Source organism: Bison bison, unplaced genomic scaffold, assembly GCF_000754665.1.
Source record: "Bison bison bison isolate TAMUID 2011002044 unplaced genomic scaffold, Bison_UMD1.0 scf7180017864232, whole genome shotgun sequence".
Lineage (NCBI taxonomy): Eukaryota > Metazoa > Chordata > Mammalia > Artiodactyla > Bovidae > Bison > Bison bison.
In genome coordinates, this window is record NW_011494804.1 from 2,868,264 (window position 1) to 2,884,425 (window position 16,162).

Genomic DNA, 16,162 nt, shown 5'->3' on the forward strand with positions numbered 1-16,162 from the left:
CAACCGAGTTACCTGAGGAGTCGTGAATCCCCACCGGATTCCTGTTCCCTACCATTTTGCGGGGACCATCTCCATGTCTAGTTCATTACTTTCTCCCAAACTCAATAGCACTTGGTCTACTTGGTGTGTGAAGCAAACAAATTGTGCGTGTGTGTGTGTGTGTGTGTGTTTCCCCGTCCCCAAGGGGTAACGTCGATGTAAAATTTCTGGGGAGTTGGGGCAGGACAGAAGTGAGGCCCAGAACCAGGGCCCGGGTGCAGGACGGGGTGCAGGAATGCCGGGGAGGCAGGGTGGTGACGGTGGCGGGGCCAACCGCCCCTGAGAGGTGGAGGCCAGGGTGCCGCCTGCGGGGCCCGGGAACGGGGCGATGCTCGCGGGGCCCTTTGCAGCCAAATGCACTGTGGCAGAGACCTGCATGCCTTCCTCCTGGCTCCCGGGTCCGGGCTCGAGGCCTGCCTGCCTTGGGCTGTCTGTGGTTTTCCTGCCCCTCAGGCTTGTTTCGCCTTTTCCCCACAAGTCTCTTGGGTTCTATTTATGGCGATTCCCTTGCCTCTTACGAGGTGACAGGTGGTAAGATGACGTGGTGGGTCTGCAGTGAGCATGACTGCTCTCCCGTGTGTCGGGGGGAAAGGCCTTCACTTGAGAAAACCCGCATCGCTCCAGAGTGGGGCTCAGCTGACAAGCCAGCGCGAGGGCTTCCCACTTTGAGTTCACCGAGTACAAGTGTCCCGGGAGATAATAACAGAGGTGCCACCAAAACAGTGTCCCGTGGGCACGTGAAACCACCAAATAGGGCTAAGCCGGCTTGTTTATCACAAGACATCTCAGGCACGTCGGAGTTTCATCAGAGGACCCTCCAAGGGGCTCGGTGTGTCTCAGGGTCCAGGGACCATGCAGTTCTTCTCAAAGGACCACTATTCTGGGAAATACATTTTTGCGGAAATGTAAGCCTAACATTCAGAGTTTCAGATCTCAGTAGGTGTTCATCATCAAAGCCCTGAAAAAGGACTGTGGTCCTTTTAGGTGGCCCGGACTGGACCTAAGAAGGAAGGATCAACCGCGAGGGTTGTATGTGTTTGGAAAACTGAACGTGATGGGTGTGTTGGCCAGGAAGACAAGACGGCCTGGGACCACCTCCTCGGGGCCATGGGGGACCCGTGAGGTGCCTTCTTTAGGGATGAAGAGGAATTCTCTTCGGGCCAGAACCTTCTGTTTCTGAAAGCTGTCTTTTATTCTGGTTGTCTCTTGTCACCGAGTCCTGTTCCTTTTGAGTTAAGAGGAGCAAAGAAAGATGGTTTTGCCTCCTCCTGAGCTGGAGGCGATTGGATGAAACCAGGTGCATCCCGAGGAGGACAGGGAGCCCGGCCCGGCCATTGTGGTTCAGCTGCCCTCTTGCACCTGAGCAGCCTTCCCAGAGCACGTCTGTGCTACCCTCGTGCCAGGCTTTGTGTTTTGTTTTAACCAGGAAGGCTGTTCGTCTGTGACCTCAGAGGCCACATCCTGCTTCCACCGCCGGCTCTGCCTCTGAGTCTTTGAGTTGGTACAGCTCAGCCAGCAGCGAGCGCCCTTTCTGTGTCACCACCATAGGACTGGGCTGGTTGGGGTTGGTTTCCTTTCCCTTGGCAGGACTCAGAAGTAGGATCTCAGAACTTCAGAGCTGGAAGGGACTTTAAGGATCATTCAGTCCACCTTCCCATTTTACAGATGGGTAAGCAAAGGCCCATCTGTATAATGGGAAGGTGGACTGAGTCATCTTTCAAGTCCATTCTGTAAGCAAACCCACCCCCACCCCCAAAAGGAAATGGCAACCCACTCCAGTATTCTTGCCTGAAGAATCCCATGAACAGAGGAGGCTACAGCCCATGGGGTCGCAAAGAGTTGGACTCGACTGAGTGATCAAGCACACACACACACACAAGCAAGGGCCCAGAGACATTGTCTTGTTCCAGGGCTCCCAAATACTTGGTAGCTGAGATGATTTCCTAGATGCTCAGCTCAGCTTTGCTTCTGGTACCTTGCCTCGCTCTTGTTTTCAGGAGCAGGACAATGGAGCCACCCAGTCACCCAACGTGTTTGTAATCCACAGCCTCCAGGAGAAGAAATCTTTGTCTTTGACCTTCTAGCTTATCCCCAGAATACAGGAGCTCAGCAAAGACCATGCCAAAGACTCTCTCGTGAGCAGACAGGGAGGATTATTAAGTAGTGGGATCCAACCTTAGCTTTGTATTTTAGGGGGTTCAGAGGGCTGAAGGGACATTTTTCAGGAAAGATGGTTCCTTATGTCTCACATCCCAAGCCACCCCCGCCCCTGGCCTCCATCGGCCAAACGTTGGCTTAGCTGTCAGACACCTGGGCAGTGGGCACCCATGTGTTGCAAAGGAGGCTGGTCTGGTCATGATGGTCCTGTTGACCCTTCTTTTTTTAGGGAAGCAGGGACCTTTGGTGTGCCTGATTGGAGACACACACTCACACATACACAGGCATACTCTCCTGTCTCAAATTTAGGAGCATAAATATAAAATGGGCGTGAACTTGGGCAAACTTCAGGAGATAGTGAGGAACAGGAAAGCCTGGCGTGCTGCAGTCCATGGGATCACAAAGAGTCGGACATGACTTAGCAACTAAACAACAACAAATATAAAATCTGGAAATCAAATTTTTTTTTTATAACTTTGCTCCCTTTGGAGAAACACTGTTGGTTATCAATAGACTAGGAGACTGATAAACCATTTCTAATGAGTTATGTTTTCTTTCCTCAAAGGTGCTGAATCGCTTTATAGGAACAGCTTCAGCTTCAGTGATGAAAAATTGAATTCTCCAACAGACAGCACTCCAGCTCTGCTCTGTTCTTCTGCTCCTGCTCGGAAAGGTAAGTCTACTAGTTGGAATGTGAGGTTTTTGGCTTCCTTATTCCCTCTACTCCTCAGCCTCTTCTCTCTTCCGCCTTACCCCTAACCAGTCTTTCCCAAATGTGCAAAACAAATAGAGAAGACTAGTATCTTCATACCTGGGGTCGCACAGAGTCGGACACGACGGAAGTGACTCAGCAGCAGCAGCAGTAGCAGTGTCTTTGTACAGTACAGTGTAGAGTAGATTTTGTTATTTCTCAGAATTTTGATCAGCATGAAAGTGAAATCAGGTAACTGGTGGGTGGCAGGGGATGGATGGCTCAGATGTTACAGAATCCACCCGAAATGCAGGAAGATCCCGTTTCAGTCCCTGGGGTCAGGAAGATCCTCTAGACAAGGGAATGGCTCCCCACTCCAGAATTCTTGCCTGGGGAATCCCATGGACAGGCGAGCCCGGCGGGCTGCAGTCCATGGGGTTGCGAGGAGTTGGACACGACTGAGCCACTAACACTTGCACTTTTTTATTCCGGGAAACGATGTAGAGAAGGGAGAAAGAAAATGTGTAGACTGCAGACGTTGTTTTCTCTTGTGTGTTGTTATCAATTCGGTGCTAAATGATAGTGCTCTCCTAGACTGGCTGGTTCTAGAATGTAAAACTCAGCAGTTAGGATTTGCAGAAAGTTGAGTTCTTTTTTTTTTTTAATTGCATTAACTCTTTAAAGAATGCTCTCAGATGACCAATTTAGCAATTAAATGGGGTCATCATTATGAAACAAGTGATGATCTAACATAATTCAAAATAGCAGCTTCAGCCTGCCTCTACTGCGATATTAATAGACAAAAAAGTTTTTAAAGATGCATGAGCAGTTTCTTATATTTTGGAGCTAAGTAAATTGTCTCCAGCCAGAGAGCTGAATGTTCTATTGGGCAAGTGCCCTTTGAAAACAAAAGGAGTTTTTTTTCCCCTTAAGAAATGTTACACTCACTGAAAATAGTTGCAGAATGCAATAAAAATGGAACATAGTTAAAAAGAAATATGAAGATTTCATCATTTTCTCACTCAGGCAGGAAGGCAGAATTTCGCCCTTTTTCAAAGGAGACCTTTTAAAGTTCTCCTCCCCACATAGCAAAGCCAGCAGCCCCTGGGAATTCCGCCATTGTCCAGCCCTCCGTCTGTAATGGATCTGTTGAATTGAGAGAGACAGAACAGTCTAGAAAGTGGCTTAAAACAAGCCCAGATTTGCTACCTGATCCTCTAGAGGTAGAAATTAAAGAGGGGGAAAAAAGCCCTAGTGGCAAATTGACTTTAAAAGCTAAAAACAGTGAGTTATTTGTAGCCAGCTTCCTAGGTGGTGCAGTGGTAAAGAATCCGCCTACCAAGGCAGGAGACACAAGAGATGTGGGTTTGATCCCTGGGTCAGGAAAATTCCCTGGATCAGGAAATGGCAACCCACCCCAGTATTCTTGCCTGGGAAGTCCTTTGGCTGTAGGAGTCTGGTGGGCTCAGTCCGTGGGATCGCAAAGAATCGGAGGCGACTAAGCTCGAGCATGTGCTACTGAGGGGTCTGATTAATAAAGACGTGCATCCAGAGAAGGCATGAACAATGAGCTCTAGAGGAGAAAGCAAGACACGCAGAAAGAAGGACAAGTCTTAGGATGTGGATGGAACAAGATCACGGTGGGGCCTTGTTACCCTGTGTTGGCACCTGCATGGCACAAGGCCGCCCAGACCCAGGAGCCCCCTGTCGCCTTCCCTGTACCCTTTTGACAAGGAACAGTAGCGCTTACTGAATTCCATCCTGGGGGCACCACGTGGGCTGAAGTATTGCCCTGGAGTGATAGTGTGAACAAGACTGCGTCAGAGAAGTTGAGCAGGAAGTAGGGACTCTGGGTGTGCATTCCACACACTGCATTGCTTCCCGAATATTTTGGCTGCTAACTCAAATTCTACACAATCAGAGAGTTAAAACTTTCAATCTTCCTTCCCTGTCCCTGTCTCACTGTACCTTCCAACTTGTTTGTTTGCTTCTCGATTTTATTTATTTCTGGCTGTGCTGGGTCTTCGCTGCTGCGCACAGGCTTTCTCTCGGCGTGGTGAGCAGGGGCTCACTCTCCAGCTCGTTGTAGGGGCTTCTCCTGTTGTGGAGCAGGGGCTCTAGGGACGCGGGCTCAGTAGTTCTGGTTCATAGGCACCAGAGCCCAGGCTCAGTGGCTGTGGCACACAGGCTTCTTTGCTCCGCGGCACGTGGGATCTTTGTGGACCAGGGATGCACTTGTCCCCTGCAGTGGGAGGCGGATTCTTAACCACTGGACTGCAGGGAAGCCTCCACCTCCCAGCTTTTAAAGTAGCGAAGAGAGATACTTCTTCTAGGCTGCTGGGATATGGGTGGGGGATGGGGGGATGATGAACTACAAAACTCAGAAAGAAACATTTAGGCTAATCTTCAGAAAAAGCTTCTGAGTTGCTTGTAAGTAAACTTTGGAGCAACCACTTAGGGTTTGTACAGGACACTATTTAATAAAATCTCAGAAGACAGAGAGATGAGGGTCATATAATTCTGGAAAAATCAGATTCATCAGCTGTCTTGAATATAGAAACTGAACCTGAACTCTTGCTTTTCAGCCAAACTTGGAGATACGAAAGAGCTAGAAGACTTTATTGCTGATCTGGACAGAACCTTAGCAAGTGAGTACATGCCTGGTAGTTTAAAAAACAAAACAAAACCAACCAGCACCTCTGATAAAGTGCAGTGATGTTTACCAGCTTGTCTGTGGCAGGAAGTTATATCATAAGGTGTTTTTAGGTTCAGAAACAGGACCCTAGTGGCTCAGAAAGAAATCCTGAGGATAAGCTGGCATTGAAGTTGACTGCCTTTGCAACCAGTGAGAACTTGGCCCCCAACAAACAATGGCATTTTGTTTGAGAAGTGGAGAGTAAAGTAGTAGTTAGAGTGAGGTTGGAGCCTTCCCAGCATGGTGGCCTGCCAGGCTTTTTCAGAAAAGAAATCAGCTTATTGACCACCGAGTATTATACTGATTAATAGAGCTGACTCATCGGAAAAGCCCCTGATGCTGGGAAAGATTGAAGGCAAAAGGAGAAGAGAGTGAGATAGTTAGATAGCATTACTGACACAGTGGACATTAATTTGAGCAAACTAAGGGAGAGAGTGGAGGAAAAGGAGCCTGGTGGGCTACAGTCCATGGGGTCGCAAAGAGTCAGACACAATCTCACGACTGAACAGCATTATACTGACAAACCAGAGGGTTCAATCTCAGGGATCGGAGAAAACTTCACAAGTTAGAGCCAGGGGTTTGATCTGACTTCCAGAGGGTTGGGTTCCCAAAGAGAAAATTGGCTTGGGGAGATCTTATAACCAAAGACCTACACCAGTTACTGAAAGACCTGGATCAGGTATTTGGTACCCCGTTTCCCATTTGTCAGTTACACTAATGGCACCCCATTCTCTGTGACCAAAATTTTTGAGAACTGAAGGTATCAGATCATAATTGCCATGGGGGTGCCTGGAAGAAAGGACCCCGAGAATCAATCCACACATTCCACTTCCAAAGAACAGGCTCACAAGTGCCAGAAGGGTCAGCTGGAGTTTCCTGGATGACACTTTCCACAACTTACCCTTGGGGGGCCTTGTTCAGTCACAGAGCAGCCCTGGAGAATTTCATCTTAGCCCCTTCCATTTTACAATGAAAGAGTCAGTTTTCCATATCTTATGCTGTGCTATGCTAAATAGCTGGATAGGATCTGAAAAAATAGATCCAAACCTGGTTACTTAAAAAGAATTCTGTTCTTAAACAAGGTTTCAGACAGACCTACCTACTATTAGGTGGAAAGTTCTTCTGCAATTTCTGTGTACTAGAAGACGTTATCACCCATACCATCCTCCATCAGAAGACCAAGGTCTGTTTTGACAGAGATGATTGTAATTGCAACACATTTTGTGTTAGACCCGTGGAACGCGCTTGTTGGCGTCATGAAAATTGCAGCAGGCTGCCCAGTCATACCAGTTCTTCAGACGTACATTACAGGGGAAGCCTGCCATTAAGTTTGGTGCTTGGATGCCTGTCTGGGAGGTGTGCTCCGGTTAAGCATGTGAGCTAAGTCGCTTCAGTCGTGTCTAACTCTTTTCGATCTTACGGACCGTAGCCCACCAGGCTCCTTTGTCCATGGGATTCTCCAGGCAAGAATACTGGCATGGGTTGCCATGCCCTCCTCCAGGGGACCTTCCCGACCCAGGAATCGAACCTGTATCTCTTAGTCTCCTGCATTGGCAGGCGGGTTCTTTCCCACTTGTGCTGCCTGGGAAGCACATGGTTAAGCATAGGAATTGTCAGCTTTTGCGAGTGGATCACCTTCTCTGTCTCCTATTGACAGGCATGTGAAACAAGAAGTTTTGGGTCCTTCCATCCTAAGGGAGAAGTTTCAGAAAGCTCAGAGGACCTGATGAAATCAGCTACAGAATATGCTGCTGGAGGGGGCAGAGATGTTGCTCACCCACCACCAGGCTCGTCCTAAAAACACCTTTGGGCTCATCTCTGGGCAGGTTAGAGACTGACTTTGTTTACCTGCTTGCAGCGTATTAGAGCAGATGACTCATGCTAATGTTGTATTTCCTCTTAAAACATAGCTTCTCTGTAATTTAAAATGCTTTTATGAAAATATTTGTAATTAATTATATATAGTTGGAAACAGTAATATGCTTTCCCCATTATAATATATTTTTGTATGCAAATAAAGTCTGAACTGGAGTCTGTCTTTTGGAAGCCTTCCTTTTTTCCCCCTCTTGGTTTCTTTCAATATGTTTCCATCCAGGTGGTGTTCAAGTGGAAATAACATACCTCTTGACTTCTAATGGGGACTCTGGGTGCTGCCACGTTGCACTAGTCAGTGGGATGATTAGTGAGAGAAAGTGTTACTTTGAAGCTCATTCTGCACTCTGAAGGGAAATTCTGGCATATGGTTGGTGGGAAATTTTAATTTGAGGATTGTGGGTTTTGTTTTTTTTTTTAAAGCTTTTTATTTTGTACTGGGGTATAGCCAATTAACAACCAGTCCATTCTGAAGGAGATCAACCCTGGGATTTCTTTGGAAGGAATGATGCTAAAGCTGAAACTCCAGTACTTTGGCCACCTCATGCGAAGAGTTGACTCATCGGAAAAGACTCTGATGCTGGGAGGGATTGGGGGCAAGAGGAGAAGGGGACGACAGAGGATGAGATGGCTGGATGGCATCACTGACTTGATGGACGTGAGTCTGAGTGAACTCTGGGAGTTGGTGATGGACAGGGAGGCCTGGCGTGCTGCGATTCATGGGGTCGAAAAGAGTCGGACACAACTGAGCGACTGATCTGATCTGATCTGATCTGATAGCCAATTAACAATGTTGTGAGAGTTTCAGGTGAGCAGCCAAGAGACTCAGCCATACATATACATGTATCCATTCTCCTCCAAACTCCCCTGCCATCCAAGCTGCCACGTAACATTGAACAGAGCTCCCTGTGCTACACAGGAGGACCTTGGTGGTCCTGTTTTAAATATAGCAGTGCGTGTATGTCCAGCCCAAACTCCCTGTCTCTGCCCTCCATCCTTTGAGGACTGTGGTTTTGATGGAAGTTGGGTTTCTCTTCTCTGTTCTCCCCATTTCTTAGCACCTGTTTGGTTGCCATGGGTGCTTTCCTTCAATTAAAGGAAATACTAGGTGCACGAAGAATCCAGGGCAGGTTGGGGCAGCTGGAGGACTTGTAAATGGTGGTGCTCTCATAAGACCTGTGTGCTGAGGCAAATTTGATGTGCTGGCCTGGGTGCTAATGTGCAGGAGCCGGGAGCTGGAGGGGTCCCAGTGGAGCTGGGGTTCCAGATGCAAGGTCTCCCATGCAGTAGGCTTGTTTGTAGAAGCCAACAGCCCCACCTCCCGCCCCCTACCTGCCTTTTATGGAGGATGGGGTGAGCCGTGAAAACAGGCAAGTCCATAGTTTTCTTGTCTATGCTTTTCTACCCTTAAAACATTTGAAATAACCAGGCATTGCTTTGACATGCAGAATCAAGTTATGTAAAAACTCCAGTCCTTATGTTCCTGTAGAACACAAATCCAAAACATAAGTACTTCTACTTTTACAGAAATCCATAAGGCCTTATGACTTTATTGACACTTTCAAAAGATAACTACTAATGTGGTCTGTTTTTTAGGGCATTGGCAAACTAAATTGCCTTTTCTTTAAAACTTTTCTTTTCCCCAAATTTCTGGGAAACCTTTTGGGTTGAACCCAAATATTTTCTTTAATTCTTTTTTTTTTAACTTTTCATTTTTTAGAAAATTTTATTTTATACCGGAGTATAGCTGATTATGGAGAAGGCAATGGCACCCCACTCCAGTACTCTTGCCTGGAAAATCCCATGGATGGAGGAGCGTGGTAGGCTGCAGACCATGGGGTCACAAAGAGTCGGACACGACTGAGCAACTTCACTTTTGCTTTTCACTTTCATGCATTGGAGAAGGAAATGGCAATCCACTCCAGTGTTCTTGCCTGGAGAATCCCAGGGACGGGGGAGCCTGGTGGGCCGCCGTCTATGGGGTCACAGAGTCAGACACAACTGAAGCGACTTGGCAGCAGCAGCAGCATAGCTGATTAACAATGTTGTGATAGTTTCAGGTGGACAGCAAAGGAACTCAGTCATACATATACATGTATCCACTCTCCCCCAGACTCCCCTCCCATCCAGGTTCTTTATTTCTTTATTGAGATATAATTTATATACCTGAACATTCATCCTTTTAAAGTACAATTCAGTAGGCTTAAATTTCTTAGCCATGCTTTCTGGCTTGAAGGATCTTAGTTTCCAGACCAGGAATTGAACCTATACCCTCAGCAGTGAAACTGCAGAGTCCTAACCGCTGGACCACCAGAGAAATCCCACTTCAGTGGATTTTAGTACCTACGTTCACAGAGTTGTGCAGCCATCACTGTCTCACTCTCTGTCTCTGTGGATTCGTCTATTCCGGATATTTCATACAAATGGAATCATAAACATACAGTGTTTTGTTTCTGGGTTCTTCCCTCTGCAAATTGTTTTCAAGGTTCATCCATGTTGTATGCGAATCAGTACTTCATTCCTTTTTATGACTGACTAATAGTCCACCATATGGACATACCATATTTGTTTATCCATTTATTAGTTGAGGGACATTTGGGTTATTTGTACTTTTTGGCTAGTGAATATTGCTCTTATGAATATTCATGTATAAGCTTTTGTGTGGATACATGTTTTAATTTATTTTGGGTATATAACTAGGATCACAATTGCTAGGCCATAAGATAACCCTTGGAGAAGGCAATGGCACCCCACTCCAGTACTCTTGCCTGGAAAATCCCATGGATGGAGGAGCCTGGTAGGCTGCAGTCCATGGGGTCGATAGGAGTCAGACACGACTGAGCGACTTCACTTTCACTTTTCACTTTCATGCACTGGAGAAGGAAATGGCAACCCACTCCAGTGTTCATGCCTGGAGAATCCCAGGGACAGGGGAGCCTGGTGGGCTGCCATCTCTGGGGTCACACAGAGTCGGACACGACTGAAGCGACTTAGCAGTAGCAGTAAGATAACCCTATGCTTAACTTTTTGAGCAATTAGGACCTTTGCTCAGCTGCTGCACTGTTTTACATTCCCACCACCAACGCTTGCGGGCTGCAACTTCTCTACACCCTTGGCAACCCTTCTTGTTGTTCATCTTTTTGAATGTAGCCAGCCGAGTGGGTGTAAAGTATCTTTTTGTGGTTTTCATTTGCATTTCCCTGATGAGTAACGATCTTGAACATCTATTTATGTTTTTATTGGCCATTTGTATTTCTTCTTTGGAGGAATGTCTGTTTACAGCCTTCGCCCATTTTTAAATGTTGTTGTTGTTCAGTCGCTCAGTTGTGTCTGACTCTTTGTGACCCCATGGACTGCAGCACGCCAGGTTTCCCTGTCCATCGCCAGCTCCCGGAGCTTGTTCAAACTCATGTCCACTGAGTCGGTGATGCCATCCAACCATCTCATCCTCTGTCGTCCCCTTCTCCTCCTGCCTTCAACCTTTCCCAGCATCAGGGTCTTTTCTAATGAGTTGGCTCTTCCCATCAGGTGACCAAAGCTTCAGCTTCAACTCCAGTCCTTCCAATGAATATTCAGGACTGATTTCTTTTAGGATTGACTGGTTTGATTTCCTTGAAATCCAAGGGACTCTCAACAGTATTCTTTATTATTGTTGAGCTGTAGGAGTTTTCTATGTATTCTGTATACAAGTCCTTTATCAGACATATGATTTGAAAATACATTCTTCTATTTTGCGTGTTGTCTTTTCACTTATTAGTGTCCTTTGAAGCACTAATTTTATTCCACTGCTTTTGTTTATTTATTTTAATTTTTATTGGCGTACAGTTGCTTTACAATGTTGTGTTCGTTTCTACTGTACAGCAAAGTGAACCAGCCATTTGTATACATATATCTATCCCCTCTTTTTTGGATTTCCTTCCCATTTAGGTCACCACAGAGCATTGGGTAGAGTTTCCTGAAGCACTAAATTTTGATGAAGTCCATTTTATCTGTTTCTTCTTTTGTCACTTGTCAAAAGTCCACTTTTGGTGTCATATCCAACCATTGCCTAATTAAAGATGACAGTTATTCATATATTTTCTTTTAAGAGTTCCATAAGATTATACAGATCTTATATTTAGGTATTTGGTCAGCTTTGGTTTAATTTTGTATGTGATGTGAGGGAGGTATCCACTCTTTCACATGTAAACATCCAGTTGTCATATCATTATTTATTGAAAAGACTATGTTTTCCCCCTTGAATTGTGTTGATACTCTTGTTAAAAATCAGTTGATCCTATTTGTATGGGTTTGTTTCTGGAGTCTCAGTTCTGTTCCAGGGATTTCTATGTCTATCTTTATTTCCTGTACCACACAGTCTTGATAACTATAGCTTTATACTAAGTTTTTAAATCAGAAAGTGTAAGTCCTTCATCTTTGTTCTCTGCATGATTATATTGGCTGTTCTGAGTTCCGTGCATTTTCAGATAAATTTTAGGTTGAATTTGTCAACTTCTGTCACAAAGGCAGTTGAGTTTTTCATTGAGATTGTATCAAATCTGTGTGTCAATTTGGGAAGTAGTGCCATCTTAGCAACACCAAGTCTTCCTTCCAATTCACGAACATGAAATGTCCTTCAGTTTATTTATGTCTCTTAATTTCTTTCAACTGTGTTTTGTGGTTTTCAGTGTGTGACTCTTGCAATTCTTTTATTGAATTTCTTTCTTTTTTAAAAAAAAACTTATTTATTTATTTGACTGTACCAGGTCTTAACATCAGCATGTGGGTTCTCCCGTGGGGCATGTGAGATCCTTTCTTTCTCTTGTGACATGTGGGATCTAGTTCCCCGACCAGGGATAGCACCCGGGCTGCTCGCTTTGGGAGTGCAGAGTCTTAGCCACTGGACCACCAGGGAGTCCCTGTCAAATTTACTTCTAAGCATTCCTTTGATGCTATTGTAAGTGGAATTGTTTTCTTAATTTTGTTTTCAGCTTGTTCCTTGCTAGGATATAAAAATACCCTTGATTTTTGTCTATCGATTTTGCTTTCTATACTTATTAGTTCGAATAAGGTTTTGTGTGTGTATGTGTGTGGGGAGTTCTATATACAAAATCATAGCATTTGCAAATGGAGATCGTTTTACTTCTTCCTTTCCAATCTGAATGCCTTATAAATTCTTTCTGTTGCATCACTGCCCTGGCTAGAACTTTCAGTACAATATTGAAAAGAAGTGGTGAGAGGGTACATCCTAGTTTTGTTTCTGATCTTAGAGGAAAAGTTATCAATCTTTCACCACTAAGTATTAAGTAAGCTGTGGGAATATTTTCCTTTTTCATCAAATGAGCCCTTAATATTTTTTTGGTAAACATAATTTTCCCATTACCTGGAACTGTTTCTGTTTCATACTTGGGAATCTTTCTCTGCTTTGGATAAATCTTCTCCCCCCATCCCCACCTCCCCCTGGGACGCCAGTGGTGGCTCATTGTATAGTATAGCTCATAGAATAGTTCATACTATACCTTCTTATTACTAGCCTCTTTGGGATTTGAGACTCTACCTTATTTGGCAGGGCTTTCTTTATGGTCTCCTGGAACCTGGACGCCCAGAGTTAGACATGCAGGATATGCAGCTTTGTGGCCTTTTGAGAGGATAAGGTCAGTGGTTTGGAGACAAGAAGTGGATTCCTTTAAAAAAGTGTTGGAAGAAGGCTTGTTTGCTCTATAACCTCTGTTAGGCGAGTAACTGGGGACAAACAGGCTGTGGGCTGAGTCATAGCTTGGAGTTCTGGAAATGTTGAAAAAAGTGTTTTCCATGTTCCCCAAGATGCATTTCAAGGAGCACGTTCCTAAGCTGTTTTGAAGACTAGGTATTAAGGTCATGTACTTGAAAAGGGCTACATGCACTTCACCTAGAGATTTATTATGCACATAAATTGCTTAGGGTTCAGTTTAAGGTGATGGATCAGAAAGTCCCAAATACAGTGACTTAAACAAGATGAGGGTTTCTTTTTCACTAGCAGCCCAGAGGTGAGCAGTACAAGGCTGGGTGAGTGGCTCTCTGGTTCAAAGTGGCTGCTCCTGCTCCTGACATCACATTTCATTCCAGCCAGCACAAAGGAGAAAGAGCAAGTCAAGACAGGCTTATTTCTTTCAATGACATGACTAGAGGGGACACAAATTACTTGTGCTCACACTTGCTACTCCAGATCTTAGTCAGATAGTCATTCCCAGCTGCAACAGAGGCAGGGGGAAAAAGTCTCTTGCTGGGCAGATGAGTGTTCAACTAAAATTTGAGGGTTCTGGAGTTCTCTGGCAGTCCATTTAGGACTCCACGCTCTCACTTCTGAGGGCCTGGGTTCAATCCCTGGTCGGGGAACTAAGATCCCACAAGCCAGCCACAAGTCATGGCCTAAAAAATAAAGTTTAAAAAAATAAAATTTGTAGGTTGTGTTATTAAAGAAAGAGAGAATGGGTATTGGAGGATAACTAGTCATTTCTGCCGCAGAAAATCAAAGACTTTGAGAAACCCTGCAGCCAAAAGACTTTTGTGTGTGTGAAAAAGCTACCAACAATCCGCAGCAATAATCCATGAGCGTTCTTTGGAACGAGCCTTGGGCAATGCCACTGTAGGGAATCTTACTCCACCGTGTTCTATTGAACTCCACTTCCTCCAAGACCTGCACGCCTATAGCGTGGCCTTTGCAAACTGCTTGATTGTTCCATGGAGAGTGTCAGCCCGGGGACTTTTCTGGAACAGAATAAGACCAGATTCTGAGGATGCAGAGCTGGTAGAATGTGACTAGTATGTTGTTGGGTTTGGGAATTTTCTGTCCTAACTTCTGGGAGGGATCACTAAAGCAAAACAAAACAAAAAACACGACACACGCCCAAAAGTGAGAGGATCCAGTACCAGCTCACATGTCCACACACCAGCAAGCCTCCGGGGTGGGACGGAGGAGCCAGTGATCCGTCTCCTTGAGGAATTATGGCCCCGGCGGGCTGTGTCGTCACCTCTGCCCCGAGTGTGAGGAAGGACGTCTGAGCTGAGGGGCAGTAGGTGGTGATGGGTGGTCTGTTGACAATCAGTGGAGTGGGGACCCTGAGGATAGAATGTGCAGAAACCTCCTCTGGGATGGGCTGGAGGAAGGGGGAGAAAGTACAGGCTTTCAAACTAGGCCATCTTAAGATCCCACCTTGCCATCCTGTATCCGGCTGATCTCCAGCACAGACGTTTTGTTTCCTCACTTATAAAATCAGGATGTGAGTCCTTATTTTCTGGGTCACTGTGAAGACCAAATAGAGATGATGTAAAGCCTCTTCCTCCTCCTTGTAACACAAGGACACTGGGTTCCTATACCCAAGTCAAAATTAAGAATCACAGTGGCTCAGATGGTAAAGATGGAGAAGGGAATGGCAACCCACTCCAGCATCCTTGCCTGGAGAAGTCCATGGACAGAGGAGCCTGGCGGGCCCCAATCCATGGGGTCACAAAGAGTCGGACAGACTGACACCATGTCTGGTGAGCCCAGAGGGAGCGAGTGGGGCAGGGAGAGAGCACCAAACAAAGGGCTGGGAGGGAGGCCTAAGCCTCATCCCTTTTGGTGGCAGGCTCTCAGCCCCTCTTTGCAGCTGGCTTCCTCCAGGTTAAACCCAGGCAGGGGACTGACGTTCGTGAGGCTCTTCAGCCCTTATAGTTGAGTGGGCTCTGGTCCCGACCTTAGACTTGCAGCTCTTCTCTGAAAAGCAGATGGGGTATTTTTGGCTTCTTGGTATGTGTTTCTTCCACACCCTTCTCCAAAATGTTTTCCTGTGCTAATTTATTTGGCTAAGGAGGTTTGTGGTGAGAGACACCAAACAGGAAATAGCTGTCATAGCTGCTGTCTGCAACGTTTGTTTTTTTAAGGCTTTCTCCTGTCTAGCTCACCTTCTCTGTGTTGTTCAGTATTGATTGAAGGGCAGGGTAAGTGGAAGGGGAAGGGGAAACACATTTTTAGAAGAGAACATTCTCCTTCTAGTTCAAAGTTTACTGAAGGGTAAGGATTGTTATGCACTATGGCAGGATTAGGTGGCTCCTTTCTGCCACAGGGCCTTTGCACATGCAACTCCCTTTGCCTGGAATGCCTGCTCTTCTGGTTTTTGGTTAGTTCAGCTTCTTTGGGATCAGCTCAGAAGGCCTTCTGGGCCCCTGTGCTCAGAAGGCCTTCCGGGCCCCCAGTCTAGGTCAGCGCTTGGTGCTATTCTCATAGTGCCCTCCTCAAGTCCATTCATCTTGGTTTACAATGACATGTTCACCTGGGTGATTTCTTTTTCATAGGTTTTTTAAGATTCATTTTTTTGGCCGCATCTCTCAGCCAGGTGGGTTCCCTGACCAGGGATCGAACCCATGACCCTGCATTGGAAGCATGGAGTCTTAACCACTGAACTGCCAAGAAAGTGCCTGGGTGATTTTTTTTAGGTTAATTTCTCTCCTCTTTCTTACAAGCAGGCCATAAGCCCCACACACGCAGGGACGATCCCTAGCTTGGCATGCCATGCACTCCAGTGCACAGCACGGCACCAGGCACACAGGGAGTGCTCAGACTGTTTCTGTTGACTGAGTGAGTGAAACGTCACCTCTCACAGGCAGGCAGGCAGGCTGGGCATGACACAATGTCTGGGGTGCGTGTTCACCTAGTCCCCTCTGCCTGATCGCTGGGCCACTGTTCTCTTGCAGGTCACTTCTGCCTTCCC

At 46.0% G+C, this 16,162-nt stretch overlaps 1 protein-coding gene across 1 annotated transcript in view; it reads left to right on the forward strand.

The window, feature by feature from the left end:
* RGCC (regulator of cell cycle) overlaps positions 1–7,613 on the forward strand; it is a gene marked incomplete at its 5' end in the record, with an annotated part of 9,788 nt that extends 2,175 nt beyond the window's left edge. Inside the window, 3 exons of the mRNA XM_010846177.1 lie at positions 2,762–2,869; positions 5,473–5,535; positions 7,240–7,613. Of these exons, the coding sequence (XP_010844479.1) occupies positions 2,762–2,869; positions 5,473–5,535; positions 7,240–7,247 (179 nt within the window). The remainder of the gene's footprint in view (positions 1–2,761; positions 2,870–5,472; positions 5,536–7,239) is intronic.
* Positions 7,614–16,162: the final 8,549 nt, after the last annotated feature.